This window comes from Trichomycterus rosablanca, chromosome 6, assembly GCF_030014385.1.
Source record: "Trichomycterus rosablanca isolate fTriRos1 chromosome 6, fTriRos1.hap1, whole genome shotgun sequence".
Taxonomy (NCBI): domain Eukaryota; kingdom Metazoa; phylum Chordata; class Actinopteri; order Siluriformes; family Trichomycteridae; genus Trichomycterus; species Trichomycterus rosablanca.
In genome coordinates this window covers 34,477,160-34,503,838 of record NC_085993.1, presented here as the reverse complement: position 1 = coordinate 34,503,838, position 26,679 = coordinate 34,477,160, and the positions used below count along the sequence as shown (strand labels likewise).

At 39.3% G+C, this 26,679-nt stretch overlaps 2 protein-coding genes across 3 annotated transcripts in view; both read right to left on the bottom strand.

Annotated features, from left to right (window-relative positions):
* Nucleotides 1-26,679, bottom strand: part of nudt15 (nudix (nucleoside diphosphate linked moiety X)-type motif 15) — a 426,914-nt gene that overhangs the window by 160,866 nt on the left and 239,369 nt on the right. The gene's annotated exons all lie outside the window — the stretch shown is intronic.
* Nucleotides 1-26,679, bottom strand: part of xirp2a (xin actin binding repeat containing 2a) — a 47,038-nt gene that overhangs the window by 1,318 nt on the left and 19,041 nt on the right. The window contains exons 2-8 of one of the 2 annotated variants that reach the window (XM_062997730.1): nt 25,251-25,344; nt 14,103-14,230; nt 13,713-13,844; nt 12,597-12,659; nt 12,429-12,495; nt 11,280-11,377; nt 290-9,254 (exon numbers count right to left, since the gene is read on the bottom strand). In XM_062997730.1, coding sequence (XP_062853800.1) covers nt 290-9,254; nt 11,280-11,377; nt 12,429-12,495; nt 12,597-12,659; nt 13,713-13,844; nt 14,103-14,230; nt 25,251-25,344 — 9,547 coding nt within the window. Of the gene's footprint in view, nt 1-289; nt 9,255-11,279; nt 11,378-12,428; nt 12,496-12,596; nt 12,660-13,712; nt 13,845-14,102; nt 14,231-19,245; nt 19,389-25,250; nt 25,345-26,679 lie in introns of those variants that run through there. The other variant, XM_062997731.1, reaches the window with a different exon arrangement.

The following is a 26,679-nucleotide window of genomic DNA, read 5'->3' as shown; positions in this document are numbered from 1 at the left end:
TAAAACCACATATCAACACACAAGCACAGTGCATTTATCATATTAATAGAAATGCTGAAAAACGTGAAAAATGTTAATTGTGCAAACACACATTAGTGGAGCAATATAAGACATTAAAAACTAGATTAAATACAGGTTACATTTTTCAAATGCTACATTTTAACAGTATGGTTAATAATAAATGAAAAAAAAAAAAAAAATTCCTGTCTATCACCATAGCCACACAATGTGTTTTAGTAAACACTCCTTACAGTCATTAGTGTTTTCATGCCTTTTCACACAGTTTTACCGGTGACAACAGTCTGCTGTTGATGTGATACACTGTGTGAGGTTTGCTGGACTGAAACGTTGAATCCAAGGTTCTTAAAAAGGCCCTCACTATCTGCCCATGACTGTTGGAAGTTCTTCAAAAGTTCCTCAGCTGAGGCCTCAGGTGGCACATCCAAAACAGGAACCTTTCCTCGCACCACATCTGCATACGTTGGAGGATCGCGTCGTGTTGTTATGCTCTGAGAATGTGCAGAACTCTCACTTCTTGACCCCACAACTGTATTCCCAAACTCATCAACAGTTGAAAAATGTTCTGTCTCAGACTTTGTCTCAGAAAAACCTGTGGGTTCATCCAATTCCTCCAGTCTCCTTCTGTCCTCTCTGAGATACTGGTGGGCCTGCTCACCCATCTCAAACACATTCTTCAGGGCCTTAATATCAAAGCTAGGCATCTCCTCGACCTGGGGAGGTTTTCTATCCAGTTCATTAGTATCCTCAGTATCGCTGCCTAGCCTCTCAGGAATTATAATTGGCTCCTTCCGCATGTAGACTTGGGGCTGTGGGGATTCAAACTGGTTGACAAGTCTGGACAAGTCAACCCTGGGCATGTCCTCTTTCATCCTCTCATGTATGTTCATAGGTATTTCTGTCTCATTGTTGTCTGAATCTGGTCCTAGACGCTCTGGGATATCAATGGGATCCTTGCGCACATGCTGGCGAGCACTCTCTAGCTTTTGAGCCTCCTCAAAAAACTCCCGCTTGTCTTTTACACTTAACATTGAGTCATCCTCCAGTGATGACTGAGCCATTGATGACTCTGTCATGTGGGCTTCAGTAGTGAACTCTTGGTGGCTTGATGAGTGAGACTCTGCCACTTCACCATGCACACTTATTGTTGCTCCATGAGAGAGCTTAGCTGTTGTGTCTTTCAGTTTGGATATTTTTTCTGAGCGACCGATAGTTGGAGAAGGTGTAGCTCGATTAAAACTTGTGGGTGTTTCAGACCAGCGAGCTGGGGGAGTAGGTGTTGTGCCTGATCTGTAGGGTGGAGGTGAGGGGGTGACTTGCAGAGGAGAGTCTGTCCTTCGGGCTGTCTCGATGCAAATGTATGTGGGAGATGGTGTTCTCATTCTAAGCTCGGGAGGCAACATTTTTGATTCACTTCTGTCTTGAACAGTCTTTTCCATAACTATCTTCTGAGGTTCCACTTTAGCTGAACCAATGCTTATTTTTGATATTGTCTGGGTTGCTCCACCGATAGGTTTCTTTTCCTTTACCAGTTCAGTCTCTGCCTTTTCCAGTGACAGATGTTTTTCCTCTAAAAAGTTTAGATTTGTTTGAGCAAGATTTTTTACGTACACAATAATCTCCTGAAGTTTTCGTTTATTGAACTGTGCACGGCTAAATTCTGCTTTTTCTTCAGCTCCTAGCAACCATTCAGGGATTAAGCTCAGCATTATCTTGACAGACTTAGCATCCATTTTCCCCTCTTCTTGCATAACCTTGGTATAACTCAGCAGTTGTTGCATCTCCTCATACCTCTGAAGATTTGCGGTCTTTTCTGCTGTCTCTTTAACCATGTGGCAGGCCTCCATCTGTGGAAGGTGCTTATTTGCCTCTATCTCGCCTGCTGATCCTTTAATTTGCTTCTTAATCTGAAATGTTTCTTTTTGTTGGATGTTTTTCTGTTGAACTGTGATCTCCTTCTTTTCCCGTACCAGCAAATTTTCCTCCTTAATAACCTGTTGAGACTGGATAACTGATGTTTGTCCTGATCTTTGTTGATGAACATCCATTGATGTGGCTGGTAGCACATAATGCATTTCCACTGATGCTTTAGGCATCACCGGTGTTGGCTGCATTCTTGGCATCTGTTTGGCTTTCTGCATTTGTACCTCTAGCTTTGTTTTCTCTGTAATTTGCTGTGCTTGTTCTGTCCTTCCAGTTTCTGTGCATCCAGTTGTCATTTGGGAGGAAACTTGATATGAATCTTTAACCTCTTGCTGGTTAACCTGTTGAGGCACCTTAATAGTTTTGACTTTAAAATTTGGGGTTACTTTTGGGATTTTGGTAGGTTGTTGTAGTGTCTTTTTTGTTTCCTCAGTTATAGTTTCTTTAGCTTCTGCAGATCCAGATTGGCACTGAACATTTTCTGAACATTTCTGCAAAGAACTAACTTCTTGCTTAAAAGTATGAGAGCTTGCCTTTACATTTTGTAGGTGTTCAGTTACTGGTGGAGGAGGAATTACAGGTGTTGGCTGAAATTTTATTTCACTTGTAACCTTGGTGTCAGTAGCAGAGACCCGTTTTTCATCTGAAGTAACACCAACTGATTCAATCATTGTTTTCTTACCTACTTTAGGAAAGGACAGCTTGCTTAACTGAAAGCTTCCAGGTGTATTTTGTCTGACAGGCGGTTGAGACATTTTTGAGGTACTAAGTTTTATTTGTTGTTCTTGTGTTTCTGTGATTTGTTTATTTAGATGTTCTTGCTCTCTGGGTGCCACAGCTGGCTTTTTCTCAGGCTCTGGTTCTTTAGAATGTTCTTGCTGTGATTCCATTGTAATTATTGACTGACTGAGTTTTTGTGTGGTTGACTCTGCTTCAGTATAACTAGTAGGGGGAAACATATTAGTAGGAGGAGATGTTGGAGTAGAGCCTGTTTTGTTCTTTTCAGCTTCCTCTCTTTGTTTGCGATATTTTTCTTCTGCCATCATAAGTGGTGTTATAAATTTCCTTGCATAAGGTCTGGGCTTTGGTTCAGCAGCTGGCTCTGGGGTTGGTGGGAGTTTAATTGGAGGAACAAATATTTTTTTAGGTCGGGGTGGTTCCTCTGGCTCTGGCTTGTTTACTTGGATTGCTGATGGTATTACAGTAACAGGTGGAGGTGGCATCTTCGGTTCCTTAACCTTTTCTACATGCTGTTTTTCTTTTATTTTGGTTTCTGTGATAGTTGTAACATGTTTGGTTTCCGGTTTTGTCCACTCATTCTCAGGTGCTTGTGGTGGTGGAGGAGGAGGCGGTGGTGGGATAGCAGAAGGAGTTTGTTTTTTCTGCCACTTAGGCTTTTGTGGCTCTGGCTGTTTTAGAGGCTCAGACTGTGGCACTCTGAATAAAGGTCGACCCTTTGGTTTTCCAAGATTTGACTGAGTCACATTGCTGAGTTCTTGTTGTGATGGTGGAGGGGGGAGAAGGTCTTGAGGGGGTGGTGGGAAAAAGTCAGCATCTGATTCAATGACAGGTGGAGGTGGTGGTGGAAGAGGGGGATCGCTAATCTGCCTCATAGCCAGGTGAGCAGGAAGAGAAATGGTAGGCACTGTCACTGCTGATGGAGGAGGAGGAAGGGAGAGCTCAGACTCTGAAGGGGGTGGAGGGGAATTTGGAGGTGGGGGAAAATTAATTTTTGGCTGTGGCTTCTTTTTGATCATTCCTTTTGGATTCAGGTTCAGATTATTGATGTTTTGCTCAGTCTTTAGATTTTTAAGGTTTTGTTCTGATGTTACATTGGTGGTTTTCTGAGTAATAGTGGATTGTTCTGTTGTCACCCTCTCCTGAACCTGTGTGATCATCTTGCTTTCTTGTGTCTGTTTTATGGTTTTAGTTGATTGCTTTGTTACTTTTGTTTCACTTTCTCCAGAGCATACAGCATTGCTTTCTGCATGTTTCTCATGTATCTGCTTTCCTATGTTCTTTTTCTTTATCATTACAGGATTAGAGATGCTTTGTTGTTGTTTTACTTGCTGCTCTTTTACATTTGTCTTATGTGTAAATTGCTGTGACTCAGACTGACCAACTCCAGTCATATGTTTGGTTGCTGAACTTAGTTCTTGAGTTATAACCTGACTTTGTTCAGGTTGAACATGCACTTGTTTTTGTGCCTGTATTTGTATTTCAGTTCCTCGAGAAAACGTTTTAGAGGTGACTGGGTTTGTTGGCTTAGAATCAGTCGTGTTGTGTGTAGAAGGGCATTCACAAGCCTCTTTCTGAGTAGGTACTGATTGGCTTGTGGATGATTTAACTCTTCTTAAAGGATTTGTTTTGGATTTATAATTTGATTCTTCTTTTTTCTGCATAAGACATTTAATAGTTCCATGAACATCTCCCTTGATCACCTCTTCCTTCTCCATCTGGTTTTGTTCCTGCTCGTGAAGGGATTTAATTGACATTTTTATGTCATTCTCTGTACTAGCTCTTCTCTGCATATGAGGAGAAGATGTAGGTTCCAGTAAAAGCTGAATGGTGCCCCTCACATCTCCCTGCTCACTCACTTGATGCTGAAAGACTTTCTTCTCAGCTGATGCTTCCTGTAAATTTAGTAAGGCCGTCTGTATGTCACCTTTAACAATCTCCTCTTTTTCTACCTCTTTTACAGCCTGCTTTGCATCCTCAAGGGATTTCAAAGTGCTCTTGATATCACCCGCCACTACATCTTCAACTATCACCTCAGTCTTGGTGGTGATTGATCTTTCAAGGGAATCTAGGGCACCCCTGATGTCCCCCCGAACAATTTCAGGTTTCTCCAGTTCTTTAAGTTGGTTCTGGGCCTCTTCCAGTGATTTAAGTGTTGTGTTTATATCACCTTTGACCACCTCCTCTTTCTCAACCAATTTGTACTGATTCACTGCTTGGGTTAGTGAGTCAAGTGTTGCTCTCAGGTCTCCTTTTACAATCTCCTCTTTCTGTATGTTGTTTAAAGACAGCACTGGTTCCATCATAAAAACCTGAACTGTGTTGAGAACATCCCCTGGAACAATATCATCTTCTGCAACTGTTCGTTCAATTGCTTGACGATTGTTCTTTAGGATCAATTTTGTATGCTCAACATCACCTCCAATAATCTGTTCTTTAAGTGTTTCTTGGGATGTTTCATCTGAACCTATTTGAAGTTGTTTCAGGTATTCCAGTGCTCCAGACTCAATACAAGTTGAATAGAAGCTTACATTGCCTCTCTCTGTATCGCCTATTTGTATTTTTGCAGTAGGGTCTTTAGTATCACTATTGCACAAAAGCCTATGCAGAGTTCCACGTACGTTTCCTTTAACAATATCTTCTTTTACAAGTCCACCTTCTTCTTCTTTGTTCAAAAGTGAGTATATAGTCATTCTTACATCTCCTTTCTCATCTTCCTGAATTAAAATGCCATGTTTTGCTGCCCCTTCCTGCTTCAGAAGATTGTTTATTGCTTCTTGTATGTCTCCTTGCATGATATCCTCTTTTTCTACACTGACTTCCCTATCCTGGTTAAAGAGTTGCTTGACAGTTGTGTTGATGTCTCCTCTCTCCTCTGCATCAATAGTGATCCCTTTCTCTGTCTCACGCCTATTGAGCAGGTTCATCATGATATTATTCAGGTCTCCTCGAATGACCTCCTCTCTTTGGATCTCTGGAGATTCCTGATTTTGAAGTTTATACTTGGCCATTCTGACATCACCAATCTCATCAGCTTCAATTATAATCCCCTGAGAATCAACCATTCTCTGACTGTAAAGTTCCTCTAGTGTCTGTTTGACGCTTTTGCCAATGATCTCAGTCTTCTCCACGTTGGTCTCATTAAACCCAGTCAGTGGTGTAGTTTCAAAGAGCCATGTTGTCGTCTTGACGTCGGCTTTGGGAATTTCCTCACGGGATATCACAATTTCTGTTCCATCGCTGTCCTTAATGCGATCAAGAGGCTCTTTTTCAAAAAGCCATACTGACTGCTTTACATCACCCTTTACCACTTCCTCCTGTGTTACTTTATCCAGCTCATTGTATTCTGATCCTTCTCCACGGATCTTGTCAATTGTATGAGTTTCAAACATCCACGTGGCACTTCTTACATCACCCTTTTGTATCTCACTTACGCTAACAGTTCGTACGTACTTCTGTGACATGTCTTCATTTTCAAAGAGCTGCTTATTGGTTTGGACATCTCCACCCTGGATATCTGCAACTGTCTTAGTAGCCACTGTTATATTCTCAGAAATTTTGTCAAGTGGTTGTGTTTCAAACCTCCACCTGGCTGTGGTGACATCACCTTTTTGTATGTCTTCTTCTGTGACTGCTTTGATAACATAAACCTCATCTGTGTCTCTAATCGAGTCCAGAGGCTTTGTCTCAAACATCCATCGTGCCCCAATCACATCACCTCTCAGAATTTCCTCTTTTGTGACTGTAGTAACCTCATGAAAGTGCCCCTCTTTGTCCCGAATAGCATACAGTGGTTGGGTCTCAAACATCATAGTGTAGTTCTTCACGTCTCCTTTTTCGACCTCCTCTCGTGTAATAGTCTGAAGTTTACTGATTTCTGTCTCAGAAGAATCTTCCTGAATCTTGTCCAAGGAAAATGTCTCGAAGATAAAACGGCCTTTGTCAACATTCCCTCCTTGAACATCTGTTACTGTACGCACATCCTTAACTCCTTCACCTTGTTCCTTAATGGTATCAATTGGTTGATTTTCAAACATCCATGTGCAGTTGACTACATTTCCTTTCTGAATGTCTTCTGCGTGTTGCAGTTTTAGTTTTTGCATAGTATCCTCAGATGTGGAGGTCATGATGTCAGATGATTGTGTCTCAAATATGTATTTCATTCTTGATACATCTCCAGACTGGACATCAATCTGTGTTACTCTCTTAAAGTTTTCCTGATCCTCACCACCTTTAATATTCTCCAAGTTCTCAGTTTCAAACAGGAAACGTGCTAGACGTACATCTTTGCCTTGCACATCTTCTTGGTTTACTGTGCAAGTTTTCAATACAGTTTCTGACTCATCTCTAATAGTGTCAAGTTTTTGCGTCTCGAAGAGCCAGGTGCAGGTCTTAACATCACCTTTCTGGATATCAGTGGTGTCCTCTGTCTTTATCTCTGTTTTTTCATACAGTTCGTCCAGTGGTTGAGTCTCAAACAACCACCTACATGTCTTGACATCTCCCTTTTGGATTTCAATTGACTCGTTTTTCCTGTTGTCCTCCTCTTCCATGTTGCTGAAATATTTGATTCCATCAAGTGGCTGAGTTTCAAACAACCACTTTGCTGTTTTGACATCTCCTGATTCAATTTCTTGTTTAGAAATTCCCTTAATGATCTGGAATTTGTTGATGCTCTCATCAAACTGATCAATTGGCCGGGTCTCAAACATCCACTTGCAGCTCCTTACATCACCTTTGACAATTTCTTCGCGATGTACAGTTTTGACTTCATGGTAGTGTCCTGAGCTGTCTTGGATGGCATACAAGGGAGTGGACTCAAAGAGCACTTTGTTTGATTTCACAGATCCACCTGTGACCCCTTCAACTTCAATCTTATGTGTATCTTTGCACTTGCTCAGATCCATCGTCTCAAATATCTCCTTGAAGTTGGTGACATCACCCTTGTCTATCTCTTGCAGCTTAACTGTGCGTGAGATTTCTTTTTCGTCTTCTCTGATTTGCTCAAGAGGCTTACTTTCAAACTGCCATTTCTGATGTCTTACATCACCCTTTTCTTCTTCTGATGCAACAACCTTCTGTAGTTTTCCAACTTCAGGCAGCTCCTTCAGATTTTCCATTGGCACTGTCTCAAACAAATGTCTGGTTGACGTTACATCACCACCAATAATGTCCTCTAGTTCAGGTGATTTGGCATTGCTGTTATCTTTCAGTGTATCCATGGGCTGCGTCTCAAAAACCATGCAGTGTCTTCTAACATCGGCTCCTATGATCTCCTCCTTTTGAATTTTGGTGCTCTCTATTTCTTCATCTTTGATCTGATCCAAAGTCTTTGTCTCAAAAAGCCACCTGCCTCGATTCACTCCTCCTTGATAGTTCTCTTCCATGGAGACTCCACAGATCAACTTAACTTGAGTCGGGTCTCTGTTAATCATATCCAGAGGTTGGGTTTCAAAGAGCCAGCGGGATGTTTTCACATCACCTTTCTCAGTTTCTTCACGTCTGACAGTTGTAATCTGCAGCATCTCTCCAGAGTCACCCCGGATAACACACATAGGTTGTGTCTCAAACATCCTGGTTGTGGTTTTAACTTCACCTTTAATCTCCTCGAGTTCTGACTTTAGTTGGAGGAAGTGTGTCTCATCTATTGTCTCAGTGTGGCCGAGGGAATCAAGGTGCTGAGTTTCAAACAGATATCTTGCAGTTTTTACATCTCCTCCTGCTATATCTTTGGTATACACCACATGCCCCTCCTCCTCATCCTCTTGGTAAATTTTATTCATGCAGTCCAAAGGCTGTGTCTCAAACAGCCAGGTTGCAGTCCGGACATCTCCTCTTGCTAGATCTGTTTGTTCACTGCTGTGCTCCATTGAGTCAGGTGTTTCTGAACCCAGCGCATCAATAGGTTGTGTTTCAAACATCCAAGTGGTAAATCTAACGTCCTTTCCAGCAATGATTTCCTGTTGAGCAATATTTCTGCTTTCATTTTCGTCTGGTGTGTCATCTTTGATAGTATCAAGTGGCTTGTTCTCAAACATCCAACGCATGGACTGCACCTCACCTTTCAGAATCTCATCCCATTCCAGATACTCTCTTTCTGGGCTCATACATTTACCAGGACTGCTGCCATTGTTCTCAAAAACGTATCGGGCTTGCCGCACGTCACCACTCACCTCCTCATCACTGTCCATGTGAGATTGCTCTATTTCAGTAATAAAGTCTCTCTCCAGGTTCTTGCGGACCTCTGGATGGATATGCTTGTACAGGCGTTTTAACTCAAGGAGGTTTTTCTGCTTAAAATACTGTTCCTTGCTAATGGGACCCTTTTGGGCAGCATGTTGATCAGGGGGCTGAGGTGAGACACAACGCTCTGGAACCTCTCCAGGAACCTGAAGGAAGTCAGTAGGTGGTGGTGGAAGGGCAGACTGATCAGAGGTTTCGTAATAGGCAGATGTAGAGGAGGAGGAGGAGGTCTCCTTCTTACTGTTTGTAACAGACTTATAACTACTTCCTGTTGCAATCTTTGATGACACATTAGCTGGCTCCCATTGGAACTGGCTGTAATCACTATCAATCTTTGTTGTTGAGGAGAAAAAGACAGTGATTGTTTAGACAATATTTTGACATTAAATGTATACATTGTTGTTCTATAAGACTGTTCACTAATGGGTATGTACAATATTCACAACACATTTGCAATTTGTAGACTCAACTACTGACTAGTAAATTTTAAAAAAGTTGGAAAACTGGGTAAAATGCCAATAAAAACAGAAAGCAGTGATCTGTGAACTTTTTTAAAGCTATTTCAAAACAAAAGAATGAAGATAATTCAATGTTTTACCTGATCAACCTTGCAGATATACATATAGATTAATTTTTTTATTTATTTATTTATTTTTTTTATGCATTTTCTCCCTTTTTCTCTAGATTTTTAGCACATCCAATTTATTTCAAGATTTCAGATTTCAAGATTTCAAAGCTTTATTGTCATATGTACAGTAGGAAACGTGTTTCCCTGTACAATGAAATTCTTATTTTGCTGTCCACACATGATGTAACAAGGTACAAAGATAATAATAAAATAAAATCATATTAAGAAATAAAAGTTAGATATAGTAAAAAAAAAAAAACACACTGAGTATAAGTTATGTACATTGTGCAAGAAAAGAGCAGATATATTGCAATCAGACAATATAGTTACATGTGCAAAATGTTTATAATATGTTTATACCCAATTGCGTTATGCTTCCTCTCTACTGGTGCTGACCCCCGACCCTGATTAAGGACAGCGAACTGACACACGCCCCCTCCGATACGTGAGCAGTAGCCGTGCACCACCTGCACCAGCCGTGTTCATATGCGATCAGCCCTGTGCATGGAGAGCCTCACCCTGATCGCATTATTCCTCTACTCTATGCAGATGCCATCAACTAGCCAGCAGAGGTCGTAATTGCATCAGTTATGAGGTCCCTATCCGGCTCCCTAAGCCTGTATGAACAACAGCCAAATGCTGTTCATATAGCCGCCCAGCCCAGCCAGATGGCAGAGCTGAGATTCGACACGATGTATTCGAAATCCCAGCTCTGGTGTGCTAGCGTATTTTAATGCTGCGCCACCTGATTTAAAAAACTGGGATGGGCAATGTAAGACTAGGATTTACTATTCCTATGTGTCAGTTGTAATGCATTTTTGATTTACCATAAATGATGATTTACCATCTGTATGTTCATGTTTCATTTTTTTATGGTTAATTGTCTATATGTGTATGGCTTGCTTTAGGAATCCATGCTGAGAATCCAGTTAGAGCATCTTTTTCTTCTTTTTGCTCAATAAAAGCCAAAATTTTTGAATTTTTACTCTTTCCTGTTGATTAACCTCATTGCTACAATCCTTATACATATTAAATAAGATTAAACAGTTTAATAAAACATATAATATAATGTCCTTGTACTGTTTTTAACTAAATACTGATAAAGAATTTGCAAATTAATGCTGTCTTTATATTTAGATTACATCGTCTCAAATTCAACTTTTGGAATTGAGTTTGTGTCATCCATTCTTATCCCACCTAGCATGGCAAAGAGACCAACCTGGAACCACCTCTTATCTATAACTTTTGAATGTAGTAGACCATTCTCAGCAAAGCACCTGCACTGTTGAAGCAGGATGCATGTAAATGTGTGCTGCACCAGTTTAAAATATACATATACCAACATCAGATTTCAGTGGTAGAGCTACAGACTAAAACATTTTTATGTCAGTGCTATGCTAACAGTGGTTCACTACCTGGATAATATTTGGTCATTGATTTTTTATGTGGTCTTATTCTACTAAAGATGCCTAAAAAGGCTAACAGATACTGTACCTGACCATGAGTTTGTTAGACATTCTATTTCAAAAACAAATGGTATTCAAATAGAGTGACCTTTATGTGATCTTTTAAGCTATAGAAACAGCCACTCTTTTTTAGAGGACATTGAAGTATGTCTGTGGAAATCTGTGCCCATTCAGTCAAAAGAGCATTTGTATGGCTTATTGTTCCAGTTTATTGTTTAAATGTTGATTGGATGTGGGGGAAAAAGGTTTTGGACCTTTATTACCTTGAGCTGCTTGCTTGGACTGGCTTCTTCGATGCTTTTTTCATGTTGCTGTTTTAGTGCCTGGGTTGAAATTTTAGGCTGATCTCCTATCACCGTTACTGAAGGGTAAAAAGAAATAGAAAAGTCGTCCAAATAAAAGTGTAATAGAAACATATTCTTATACATTATACATTTTAAGGACACACAAATAAATAAATAAATAAATAAATAATACCTTTAAATTGCACATGATACACTGGTTGTAAATTGAAAAAAAACAAAAAAAACAAACTGTGTGTGTATATGTGTGTATGCATGTGTGTTTGTGTGTGTGTTCTAAGACAGGGTAGAGTTTGTTCAGGCAGTCAGATCTCTCTCTACTGCCACTACTATAAAAGAGTACTGCAACATGACGCATATCACAATTTTACTTAATGCCTAGTTCACACTACACGATTTTTGCCCTGGTTTTCGCTTGCCGACTGGTCGGCGCCTAATTTGCCAGCTCGGGAGCAACTTGCCGTTCGCTTGAGAATGAGAACGCAAGATACGGGGTGAGGAGAAACGCAGGGGAGGAGTTGTAAAAAGGTGGGACAGGGGCATAATATAGTTTCTATCAGAATACATCGGCACACACAAGATTTACAGTATTTCTGACCTTATCGTTCTCTACATAACACCAACGTTGCATTGCAAAAAATATTTATTAACCTCCAACTCACTGTAGAACAATCCAAGCCAAATCCACTCAGATTCATTTATTTTTCTCCTTGATTTTACGCTGCACATCATGCTGACGTGCATTTTTGGACGTGGTATCATTAAACCTTTCGTCACTTCTCGTACTTTGGGAGACCAGAGAAGCTCGTCTGCAATTCCAGTTGGTGATAGATCGTGTAGTGTGAAACCCCCTATTGCCGATCAGTCGTGTAGTGTGAAAGCCACACCGACTTGAAAGACTTCCGATTACAAGAGATCCAGTCGTGTAGTGTGAACTGTACAGCGACCTGACAACTTGGAAAGTCGTGTAGTGTGAACTTGGCATAAGGATACACACACAAACAGCATAGTTACCAAGTATATTGCAGGCTCAAATTCGCCTATAAACCATTAGTTTAACTGCGGTCAACACAATCAGAACCACTGTGTTCACCCTGAGATGAAACTTACCGTTTTCGTCAAAATGGCTCCCAAAGCTAGATGCTACACTCTGTTGAACTTTCTGATCTTGAGATATCTGCAGTGACAGAAAATATGGAACAGTCCAAATCAGCAACACAGACATCAACAAGACAGGCATTTCCTAGTTATATCAAGTAAAACAATTGTTTTGTGTACCTTTACATCATGACTTCCTTCCACACTGCTCCTCACACTCATTTCTGATGAGCTTACCACCTCCTGTTAACATATTAGGAAGTTTAGACAGTAGATTAGTCATGCTTGGCCTAAATTTCTTTAAAATATTAAAGTATATTAATCTCATTAATGTAAAACTTAATTAGCTTAATTCTCAATGACTTTTACTTTTTACTTTAACCATAAACACAACAATTAACAAGGATAAAGTTTTGAGACACCACCAATGATTAACATTACAACTTTGAAGCCAAGGTGCTTAGGTGGCACAGCAGTAAATTATGCTAGTCCACTATCGTTGGGATTCAGGGTACAACTCCCCAGCTGTGCTACTGGGTGCCTAAATACCCACTTCTGATTGAGGAGTGTGAGACTGACACACACCCCTTCCGACACGTGTGCAGTAGCCAACTGCATCTTTTCACCTGCACGAGGTAAGTTCATATGCAGATCAGCTTTGTGTACGGACAGCCACACCCTGATCCTCATTATCTCTCGACTCTGTGGAGGCACCATCCATCAGCCAACAGAGGTCGTAATTGCATCAGTTATGAGGTCCCTATCCGGCTTCCCACCCTGTATGAACAACAAGCCATTCATTGTTCATGTAGCCGCCGGATTTCCAGATGGCAGAGCGGAGTTTCGAACCAGCGAGTTCGAAATGTCAGCTCTGGTGTGCTAGCATGTTTTACCGCTGCGCCACCTGAGCGGCAAACTCGCCGTAATCTTAACCAGAATAAAGTGGTGATAAAAACATGAAGCATTTGTGTAGGAACAAAGATGCAGTAATACAGTTCATTTTATATTGTTCTATGTGTACTTATTAAGAATAGTTTGAGTACTTGTTTACATAGATTTTACCAGTTTAAACGTGCAGAATATTGGCATTTAATTAACTCTAACAGTCCTATGTTAGTACCTATCCTGTACCAACTTAGGTGTTTTTCCTCATTTTGGCCATTGCTAGTATTCATGGTTTTTGAGAATGAATTTGCCTATGATTATCTTGTCTACCTGTGTACTTAACTATGCCTTCACCATACTTTACAAATCTGACTATCAAACTACACTTGCAGATTTTGCAGATCTTCTTACCTGTCTCTGGTGGTAGTGGCACTGTGTGACTGTGGTGTGTGAGGATGTAGATGAGCTGATTTTCTGACTCTCAAACTGTTTCTTTACACTGGCCAGTCCTCCTGGTACAGAGCATGCTTCAGAGTCCGCCATCTGCAAACACAACACACATATACATTTTACTTGATTACTTTGACCTGTAGGAGGAAGCACAGTACTGAAAAACAATGAGTAAATGAGTGATATTACTTTCAAGCCTCTTATTTCTGTTTGTCTTTAATGAGGAAATTAGAGAAGAAAATGGAACCTGGTCATTTGTACCTTGTCCCCTCATCCCCAGTGTGGAAGCAGATAGTAAATTGATAGCTGTGTGTGTGTGTGTGTTGCATGCAGATTTACATTTACACATACCACACTAGTAGGTTTTTTCTCCTCTTTGCTTATAGCAGCCTGGTATAAAGCCAGTCGTTCCTTTAAAGGGACAGTCTCTACTCCACCTTCTGTATCTGTTAGCACTGAAACACTTGTGCTGCCTGCAGCTGAAACACAGAGGCAGAACATGATGGTTTTGTATTTTTGCCATGATGTTGCTGTATGTTTGTTCAATTATTTTTGTACCTGCTAATTTATTAAAAGACCTTACAGTTACCAGCTCAGTTATCTCTTCACCGACACTGAATATCAATACAGCAAATTTCAAGCAGCCAATCCACATTTGGCATTTATAATAGAGGGCTTGAAATTGGAGTGCCCAGAAAACAAAACAGTAAACTTGAGAAAGCAAAGCAAAGCAATTATTTCAATGGTACATTTTAGTTTAAATATAATGATTTATATAACAGACAATTCTGTTACAATGCTTCAATTCTACCCTTGCAATAAAGGCAAGGTCAGACTGAACAATGTTGATTAATCGCCAGCTTGACCACTGGGTGGCCACTATATTGCATTTGTGTGGCTGGTTTGTGTGGGTCATATATTATAATGTACATTGTTCTCATATAAGGTGAAGTTTTATTTGCAGTTACAAAGTAAGGATTCATACCCACTCACCCTTCGCATACAAAAACTACTGCCTCATACTGGTATAAGGTTTTATTAGATCAGGTGCAAGCTTTGCAGGGTATTCAGGCAGACATCCATCCACAAGGGATAAAGTTTCTACCTACTGTTAAAGCAACATTAGTGCGATACAAGGAATGTTGTTGTGAAAAGTATAAAATATATCCATCTATCATTGGTTATGATTTCAGCACATCAGGATTAACACAGTTATCAGTGGAAAATCAGTTTTAGATTTAAGCCTTCAGGTATAGTGTGATACTATCAGACCTGCACAATTTCTAAGTTTATAGCACTGTTGTAATTATGATATTTAATTTCATTTTTTAAAGGAAACAATGGATGGTTAAATAGCTATGTGATTTAAAATGAACATTTAAATCAGTAAATCCTGAAGATTAAAAATAAACACTCTAATAACAAAACACTCCAGTATTTCCTTCAAAATTTAACTGTGTGAGCGACAACCACAGACTTTTGCTTTATGTTCTGAACCTAAAAAAGTGACTCATGTTGTTGAACTCTATTTTAATGAAAGTTCAGTACAAATTGTGGGATGTAAATATGCATTCATGTAAAATAAATTTTTATAGAACACTTTTATTAATTTATAAAATTAGGCTTTATGTCAGTTAAATAATGATTCCTTTTGGCTGCTCTTGTTCGGGGTTGCCACAGCGGCTCATTTGTCTGCATGTTTAAATTGGCACACTGTTATGATGGTTGTCCCTCCTGACACAACCGATTTATCTGGGGTTTGGGACCAGCACTTAGGATGCACTCCTATCTTCCCCAGTGACTAAGTTCATGTAAAGCCATGCACCTTCTGTATTTGTGAGCCCAGCCTGGGATTCAGACTCCTGGAGCTCAGGTACTGCTGTTAGCAGCAGTGTGGTTTTTCCATTAAGCAACAATTAATCTCTAATTTTGTATATTTTAGCGACTCTGAGATTCCTTTACATATTACTCTTTTAGATTCGTCTAAGGATGAATTTGTGGTTTATATGTACTGTTTGGTTAATTATTGGCATATTTTTTAGTAGCTCAATTCGGCCTGACTGCATGTCTTTGGACTTGTGGAAGAAAAACCAGAGTACCCAGAGTACCCATAGGAAACCCATTTTACAGGGTGAACATGCAAACTCCCCACAGAAAGGACCTGGGGGAATTAAACCCAGGCCCTTTTTGTAGTGAGGCAACAGTGCTACCCACTGCGCCACAGTGCCCCCTGCCTTATTACCTTAAGGAAAACCATATGTCGCTGTGCAAAATAAGTTTAACTAATTTGGATTTTGGGAGATTGATAACAGAGAAATGTCCTTCATTTGTGATTCAGCTAGCAAATTAGCTACAACTTTTTACTTGTTGCTTATCCTTCAGCTTTTTGAATGCAAACCACTTTTTAAATTTATTTAAACAGACTTAAAAAAGTTGTATGAGTACACAATGTTTATTTGGTGTCTACTCAGTGTGACAACCTGTCACATAAATGGCTAGAAGAAGAAAAAAAACATTAAACCTACTGTGTGGTACAAAGTGTCACTCTATTAAAGGCAGACAATGATAAAGCAGTTCTGCTATTGCTAGAACACAGATCATTTTATAACATTGAAAAAGTTTACATACACTTAGACTTATATTTAATTTACATATTCTGTGAAATTAGTTGGGAGTTGTGAAGTTGTGAATGTGTCATTTAGTCATACAACTCCTCAGAATGCTTGTCTGAAGAACTGCACATACAAATGCAAATGGTTAAAATGCTTGGAGCCGACCATCAACAGTGATAATAACTGTGATATAGACATGGTGCATTGCTAGGTGGTGACGAACTTAAACTATTTGCTGTTACTCCGTCATAAAACCGACATGCTTCTCTTGCATCAGCTAAGCACCTTGGTGGTACCATATGACAAAGATATGTTCCCCATGCTGTTAATTTTAACAGTCCCGCTATTTAGAGCATGTCACGGTAAAGCTATCCACACTAACATAAATGTGGTCTAGAATAGGTTGGGTTCAGTAGCAGCTGGTCTGAAACTCAACACCTGAGAGATGGAGGACACTCAATACTCTTTAAACAGAGGGATGGAGGGATGCAGAGACCCATGGATCACATACTCATTCATCATTGTGATAAGAAAACACATCAGCAGTTTAAACTGACAAGTCCTCACCTAAAGCCAAAAGAATGATCTCGATCCACAGGGGTTGAACATACCATGTTAAGTGTGGTTAAAATGTCATTTTATGTGGATTCCCCTTTTGTTTTGTAACCCAGACACCAAATTATGCATGACAAAGCCATGTAGGTACACTATACGACCAAAAGTATTTGGACACCTGACCACGAGCATGCTGGATATCCTGTTTTAAAAACAAATGGTATTAAAATAGATTGACCTCTATGTGATATTTTTAGCCACAACAACAGACACTCTTTTGAGATGGTTTCTCACAAGAATCTAAAGTATATCTGTCGGACCATTCAGTCAAAAAACTTTTGTATAGCTATGCACCGATATTGGTCAAAAAAGCCTTAATTAGTGGTCCAGTTAATTCCAAAGCTGTTCAGTAGGGCTGAGGTCAGGGCTCTGTGCAGGCCACTGGAGTTTCTTTAAACCAAGCATTTCTTCATGTTTTTATAGAGCTTGCTTTGTGCACAGGCACAGTCATGCTGGAACAGGAAAGGCCTTTACTAAACTGCATAGAATCTCATTTATACAATTGATTTATTACACCTGTTAGCATTTGTTTTGGCTGAAACACATGAATGCAATAATTAGAAGGGTTATCCCAATGCTTTTGCCCATTTAGTGTATTAGATATCAGTCAGAGAAAGAAATAGACAGAGCTTCTAGGAAAAGAGACCTCCAAAAACGTCTGAGGCATGATGGCATGTTTGCAAAAAGCTTTCCCAATCCTAAATACTATAGCTTCTGTAGCTAAGGGAGGGAACTCCATAATAATGTCCACTGTTTTAGAATGGGCTGTCCATGCAGGCTTACATTCAGGTGTCCATATTCTTTTGGCTGTATAGTGTATATTCATTCATCTTCACTAACCTCAGTAACCAGATAGTCATGTGAAAATGCAATTACTGACAACCTAGCAGTGTGTCTGAATAGTAGAAAGGAGACTCCGCCACCGTGATATGCTGTGACACAAACTGATATTTAATTAACGTATCATTTAAAAGCTAATGGAGAGTAAAATTGGTTAAGACAAGGTGTTAAATGGTGCGAATGGTATCAAGTTCAGTGCGCGATGGTAAGGCAAGGGTTGGACAAAATTGTGTAAGGGTGGTGTGAATAATAATAACTGGAACATACAGAAGACCTCTTTCATTTTCAAAGGTTAGTTAAAAAATAACATTTTTGGTTTCTATAAGCAAGACTAAATTATGGTGCAGCCATTTGTAAAATGCTCATTTATATGTTATTTTATCTATGCAGTAGGGGTTTTATTGCTATTATAATTGGCTACTTATGTAAAAACAGAAAACGTTAGCCAGTATGTGTGTATGAACCACACTGTGCATTACGGCGTACAATGATATATGCTCTCTCTCGTTAAAACTAGATAGTTCTAGTATTCGACTCTATTCTGAGAGCACTTAGGTCTCAGGAATACAGGCCATTTGAGATGGGCTCAGTCGTCCCCATTTAGACACTTCAGAATCAAACTACCTTACAGGCTTACAATGATGGCGTCTTTTCTTTGGCCAAAATCTGTTTTAGCCTGTTCTTTCATAATCTTTTATGATTAACAAATGAAAATTCTTAGAGGTAGTTAGAAAGCTTTTAGATTAGTCTGCTTACAAGCAGTTAACATCTGAAACCTTAAAATCAGTAGTGTTTCAATTACGCTGAAGTGTCTAATTACTTTGTGCTCATGTAGACACTTTTCATTAATATTGAATTACTGGCATGTTAAAGAGCCCCATGTGATCTCACCACATGTAATTAAGAACACTCACTAAATAAAACAGGTTTGAAAGAATAAATACAGATTACATATAAGCACTTTTAAGCACATGCTTTAAGGTTTAATATAAATAATAATACTATGTAATTTCATTAAAACCATGACATATGTCCCAATCCTACAGAATGTTATCTTTTTACTGGATTAATCTATACTTAACCTGACCCTTTGAGTTTAAAGTAATGTTTTATGATTTAATATAACATATATATATATATATATATATAATATAACACCATTAATTGTTACCAGAAAGTTACATACTACAGTTTTGGCTGAACACAATCAAGATCAGTACTCAATATCTGCCTGATAATCTTTTGTTTTAATATTATGTTTTTCCTAATAAATACAACCCACAATGAACAGTTCTTGTCTGTTTAAATATTACAATCTTATTGCTGTATCTTTAATACACAAAATGATTACACTTCTAACGACCCCATCACATAGTATGCCACGTGCTTTTATTTGCTAGGCCCAAATTCTCTAAAGCAGCACTTACCTATGCAGATCTATCTTGTTATCTCACAATGTTACAGAATCACCTGGACGATACAGATCCCACCTGTAGATAAAGTTTCTAACTGTGTCTTTCCTCGTTTATATTAGTTAGTGTGTATGTGTTTTGGAGACCGGCTCCTGATTTCTGTCCTGTGCACTTCAGAGTGACCAAAGACTGAGACAGCTGGTTTTATTTTAGACACCCCCTCCCTTGCTCCCCTCTTCCTTCTCTAACCCTTTAAAAAAAGGATGACCGGCATGGCCGACATTATGGCCCATATTTAGCTCAACTACCAGACATGCCCTTAACCTGAAGTCATCAACAGAGACAGTGCCAATCAGTCATACCTTAACCATTCACACTCACAGTCTGTGACATAAGTCACGCTTGCACTTAGTCACAGTTAAGTAATACAAATAAATCAGATATACATACTGGTAAATCAGTAAGTCTGTAAAGCTCTTCTGTGCCTGAAGCATTATATATGTATTTATTTGTGTAAGTATTTGTCTATAAATATAACTATAACTTTTATTAATGACTTAATGACTTTTATTAATGTTTATATTGTTATACATTGTACTTAAAATCTAATTGTTCAATTTTACATGTTTATAAAGATGCCTTTGCAAATTATAAGCATTATTGAGATACTATTTAACTTTCTTTAATAGTTTGAACATAAGAAACTTAAGCTTCACAACTTTGAGCAGACAAGATCAAATATTTATCCTAAAAACTGTTTTTTCCTGGACAGCTATCTAAAACACTATGCTCTATGTCAGAGCACCAAACCAACACCAGGAACCACATACTCACTCTCATTCCCTTAATTAGTGACTCATCTACAGCATTTGGCAGACATTTCTGGAGGTATTTAGGGTCACAGTTGGGGCAAGAAACACCCTGGACAGGTTGCCAGTCCATCACAGGGCAAACACACACACACACACACACACACACACAAACCTAGGGAGACTTTCGTATTTCCAATGAATCTGACTGCATGTCTTTGGACTGTGGGAGGTAACCGTAGCACCAGGAGGAAACCAGCGCAGACACGGTGAGAACATGCAAACTTTACACAGAAAGGACCCGGGCTGCTCCACCTGGGAATCAAACCCATGACCTTTTTGCTGTGAGACGACAGTGCTACCCACCGAGCCGCCCTTGACCGAATACAAAACAAACAATTGAGGGTTAAGGACCTTTCTCAGGGGCCCAACAACGACAACTTGGTGGTAGTGGGACTTAATCCAGCAACCTTCTGATTATTATTCCATTACTGTAGCCACCACTTCCTAACTCACACCTCAAAATCAGTAACAAAAGTTAGGATTCAATCCCAGGTCTACAGGACTCTTTTCCAGCATAACCATTATTTTGCCAGTCCACTTTAGAGACAGTTCCAGAACATCACCCACTTGAATCAGAGGACAACACACACTCAACCCTTTACCCACACACAGGAGTACAGCGCCGCTAATCTACCTTTTGCATGTTTTAAGAGGTGGGAGGACCAGAGTACCATAAGTCAAACTATGCAAAACTCTTCTCAGACAGTGACAGGTGGAAAGGACCAAACCCAAATCGCTAGGACTCATGTTGCTGTGTGCCCCCCACTCTTGTTTTTTACTCTAAATAGAACTACAATAAATGTGTTTATTTATTATGCGTTTTGACAAGATTGGCTTTAATTAAATAAATATAATTAATATTTGTATTTATTCATTCATTCATTTGTTTTAAGTACAAACTAGGTGCAAGGAGAAATATAACCTGGACTAGGCACAGTCCATAACAGGGCATGTCATACATTTGTTTTTTTATTCACACCTAAAATAGACAATCCACCTTCTACATGTTTTTTATGCATTTTCTCCCCATTTTCCTCCCAATTTAATGCACTGAATTTGTCTTCCGCTACTAAAGGAAATGCATCCGAGGAGAGCATGTCACTGTACACGCCTCTTCCGACACGTGCACAGCCCTTCTCTTCTCACCACTGCATTCTGCACAGGCGTCTCTTCCTTACACAATGTATGAACATCCCACCCATACATAGTCCGGTCATCCCGCCCTTGCGGATCCGGTGGCCAATTAGTATCTGCTGCAGGCACTGCCAATTGTCAACCGGTGGCAACACCGAGTTTTGAACCGAGGAGTTCAGAATCTCTGTGCTGGTGTGCTAGCGGAATATCCCACTGTGCCACTTGGGCGCCTTAGGTTTTTGAAACACGGGACGAAACTGGAGTACTGAAGTAATCTATGATAGGAAATAGTTGTTAACTATCTCCATTATTTCTTTGATGATGTGCAATGCCTCACTATGGGTATGGTGTTCACAGCCCTTCATTTTACAAACATAACAAGCTGAATTATTACCAAAGATTTTTGGCAGGTGAAAGGCAGTAAACACCCTGGACAGGTTGCCAGTCTATCACATGGCTCACATATCCACACTTGAAGCAATATTTAGTAACTCCAATTGACCTGACTGTATGTCTTTGGAAACACCTGAAAACCCTGAGTAAACCCATGTTGACAGAGGGAGAACATGCAAACTCCACACAGAAAGGACCCTGGCTGCCCGGCTGAGGGCTGTAACCCATTTCACCTTTTTAGAGGAGTGATATAGGTGTTGTTCCATTAATAAATGATGTTTAATTTATTTACATAGTCTCCACAGAACTCTGACGTCCAGTCTACTTAATATCTTCAGGCTAAATGAATAACTCACTTGATAGCCATCAGTGCCTGTCCTCACAAATACTCTTTTGACTGTATAATCAATTTTCCACAGATGCTCACCAAAATCTCATGGAAAAACTGAAGAGCCTAAAGGCAATTTCATATCAATGCCCATGGTTTTGCAATGAGAGGTCCGACAAGTTCTTATTCAAGTTTTGGTATACAAAAACATAAATAATGAATGAATAACGTTGTTGTCATTATATTTTATTGCGGTGCATTTTAAAACCAGTCAGTTTGTGAAGCACCACAGTGTGTAACTAAACCTCTATAAACAGGTTTATTTAAAAGTACAGTTGATGGGCAGATTAGTGACATGGGTTTAAATTCAACAAGTCACATCACTATCTAACCCTCTAAATCACATGAAGCTGTTAAGTTGTAAACATGCTACTGTAGTACAAGAAAATAATATAAGAAGGAAAAGATAGGACTGCAGCTAAATATGAAAAAGACAAATAACATGACAACAGGAAAAACCACTAACTTTACCAGTGATTAAGATGTGGTGGATCACTCATTAACAGCAAAGCAGACAGGAGTTAGGAAATACAACACAGACTAGCAACTGGCAGAAGAAGAATGAAGGAACTAAAAATATTTTCAGATGTTAAGATTTGCCTCTCCAAACAAAAAATTAATCAGAGTTGTCCTTCCATGGTTATTACGAATGTCAAAGCTGGACAATAAAAAATAAGTGTGACCTTGGACGACAAGGAAGACAAACAAACTGATCCTTGAACAAATAAAACCTAACCAGTCACTCAAAGCCCAGTTAACTAAACTGAAGCTCTTTTATTTTGGACACTTATAAAAATTATAAGTGTATAAATTATAATTATATATTAATTACTTTTAATAAGCTTTATAATTTATGTTATAACTTATTTAACCTATTTAATATCTGTTTATTTAATCTTATTCTTTATTTCATTTTATTTTTAAGTTTTATCCTGGTCAGCATTGCAGTGAGTCCAGCTTCAATGGAATCACTGGGTGCAATGCAGCAACACACCCCGGAGAGGATGCCAATCCATCACAGGGCATCAGCCACCTGTAACACCCCTCCCCCTCATTAAGCCCGCAAGCATAGCCTATCATGTCTGTATGTAGACGCCTGACTGGCTGATAGTTCCTTTGGGGATTCATACCCTAGATCCCAGTGGTTCTGGGTTAGCAAAATGAATCGCTAATTTATACAAATATCCTCTAGAACACCCAAATAGGATAGGTCCTTATTGAGTCTGGTTCCTCTATTATTGAGTTTTTATTTAAAATTGAGATTGAGATGTAAACTGCTGAAAACAACCTGCAGAATTTGGACTTCTCCTAGACATCAAGTTAGTTAAGTTAATGAGTGATAAAATACCAATATAAGAGAGTGGTCCATTGTAAACCTTCCTTATTATAAACCTTCCTTATTCCTTTCTTACATCAGGTTACAGTTATCCTGCCCTTTTTTAAAGGAGAGTTTTGAATTTTACATAGCACTTGAGTACTACGTAGAATTCATTAATTCATTCATTATGTAACAAAAATGTTACACAGGACATGAGTACAAAATGTCACTATTAAATTAAAAAAAATTGTGAGCTGTATTGAAATACAATTGCATCACAAGCTTACAATATCAGTATTATATTGTTATATAAATGTTTTAATCCAACATAATTTAAACTAAATAGATTTGGTTTACTAATTCTAAAGCCCCAAGTCCAACTCATCAGGCACTGTTTACTACCTCATGCCTCTATGGGTCTATCCCAATTTATACAAATGTACTATTGCTATGTGTCATTAAGATGTATTTGTAAATAGGTCCTACATGTATTGATTATTAATACAAGACATACAGGGGTTGGACAAAATAACTGAAACACCTGGTTTTAGACCACAATAATTTATTAGTATGGTGTAGGGCCTGCTTTTGCGGCCAATACAGCGTCAATTCATCTTGGAAATGACATATACAAGTCCTGCACAGTGGTCAGAGGGATTTTAAGCCATTCTTCTTGCAGGATAGTGGCCAGGTCACTACGTGATGCTGGTGGAGGAAAACGTTTCCTGACTCGCTTCTCCAAAACACCCCAAAGTGGCTCAATAATATTTAGATCTGGTGACTGTGCAGGCCATGGGAGATGTTCAACTTCACTTTCATGTTCATCAAACCAATCTTTCACCAGTCTTGCTGTGTGTATTGGTGCATTGTCATCCTGATACACGGCACCGCCATTGGATGCACATGGTCCTCCAGAATGGTTCGGTAGTCCTTGGCAGTGACGCGCCCATCTAGCACAAGTATTGGGCCAAGGGAATGCCATGATATGGCAGCCCAAACCATCACTGATCCACCCCCATGCTTCACTCTGGGCATGCAACAGTCTGGGTGGTACGCTTCTTTGGGCTTCTCCACACCGTAACTCTCCCGGATGTGGGGAAAACAGTAAAGGTGGACTCATCAGAGAACAATACATGTTTCACATTGTCCACAGCCCAAGATTTGCGCTCCTTGCACCATTGAAACCGACGTTTGGCATTGGCACGAGTGACCAAAGGTTTGGCTATAGCAGCCCGGCCGTGTATATTGACCCTGTGGAGCTCCCGACGGACAGTTCTGGTGGAAACAGGAGAGTTGAGGTGCACATTTAATTCTGCCGTGATTTGGGCAGCCGTGGTTTTATGTTTTTTGGATACAATCCGGGTTAGCACCCGAACATCCCTTTCAGACAGCTTCCTCTTGCGTCCACAGTTAATCCTGTTGGATGTGGTTTGTCCTTCTTGGTGGTATGCTGACATTACCCTGGATACCGTGGCTCTTGATACATCACAAAGACTTGCTGTCTTGGTCACAGATGCGCCAGCAAGACGTGCACCAACAATTTGTCCTCTTTTGAACTCTGGTATGTCACCCATAATGTTGTGTGCATTGCAATATTTTGAGCAAAACTGTGCTCTAACCCTGCTAATTGAACCTTCACACTCTGCTCTTATACTGGTGCAATGTGCAATTAATGAAGATTGGCCACCAGACTGGTCCAATTTAGCCATGAAACCTACCACACTAAAATGACAGGTGTTTCAGTTATTTTGTCCAACCCCTGTAATCTCACAGGAAAACAGTGTCTAGGGACTGATTAAAAGTGAATCTATTTTAAATTGACTGAAATTCTACAGGTTAAAAACACTCATAGTTACAGTCATTTATGGAACACTAAAGAGTACACAACACAAACTACAAAATTCAAAATACTCACAGTTACTCATCTCCTCACTCTGATTGGATACATGTGTCCTCGATGGTCCCTTGCTCTTTTGATTCAAAGCATTCGACGGTGAGCCTTTTACTTCCTGCAAAAAAGAAAGAGGAGGAGGGGGTGTTTACAACAGGAATGATCTGTTGCACAGGTTTATTTGCATCTACCACAAAGTTTACCTATGGGTGTCAAAAGTGGAAAATTAAGGTCTGTTGTATAGCGTGTCATTGTGTGGACATGAATGACTATCAATATTTCTTAAAATAACAGTACATAAACAGTTTAATATTTAATACATTAAAGTTACAGTAAGTGCAATGGTTTTCTAGATTAGAGGACTAAGTCAACATTAATGTCCTTGACAGTAAATCATACACCTCGCAAATACTAAATAGAATGCTTCAAGTTGCAAGCACCATGAAATTCATTATGACTTATGAATATATATATATATATATTTTATGTCCTGTAAGTACTTTTTTAAAACTTTTTCTGTGAAAACATTTTTATTTATTTAATGATAAATCTTGGATCACTACATTTTATATAATACTGTAGAATAGAAAAGGCAGTTGTAGGCTAGTGGTTAAGGTACTGGACTAGTAATCGAAAGGTTGCTGGTTCAAGCCCCACCACTGCAAGGTTGCCACTGTTGGCCCTTGAGCAAGGCCCTTAACCCTCAACTGCTTAGACACTATACTGCCACAGTACTGTAAGTCGCTTTGGATGAAAGTGTCTGCTAAATGCTGAAAATGTAAATAAACAGGCATTAAGAATGGAATATCTAAAAGCTCATGGTCATGTATTTACATATTATTTCAATTACTGTGTAGTCATATAGGTAACTTTATAAAAGGATACCAACACGAGAAAATAGCTTTATACCTCTAGCTGGAAACACAATTTTTCCCTTGAATTCACCTGTAGCACTTTTAAATCACTATCTAAGTCCTGTCTAATTTAGGTTATACCCTGGGGGGAGCCAGGGATCCCATCCGTCACATCCACAAAGAAGGACCAATCAGTTTTTTTGGCCTCTGGATATTATGGCAGATGTTGTTCTTTTGGGCCACTTGGAATCTCTTATTTCTTCTGATTGACAGGGAAAACAGGAATGCATTCTCTGCCACCCACAGAGCTGTCTTAAGACACCCAGGCATGGATACAGAAGGCATAGTTGGGGCTCAATCTTCTGTTCTTTAAGAATTCATTACTGTTGCACAACACAGACATTATGTCTTGGTTTTAGTTTTTTCCATGGCCACAAAATGCTGTAAGTGGTTTGTTGGTACATTTATTAAAATAAAAGTTCTCAACAGACAAATTATTGCTTAAATGTATTCATATTAATAAAGAAGTAAACTTTTTTTGAATTAGCTATGCTAATTGCATCTTTATACATGACTGGAAAGATCTGTAGCTTAAATGA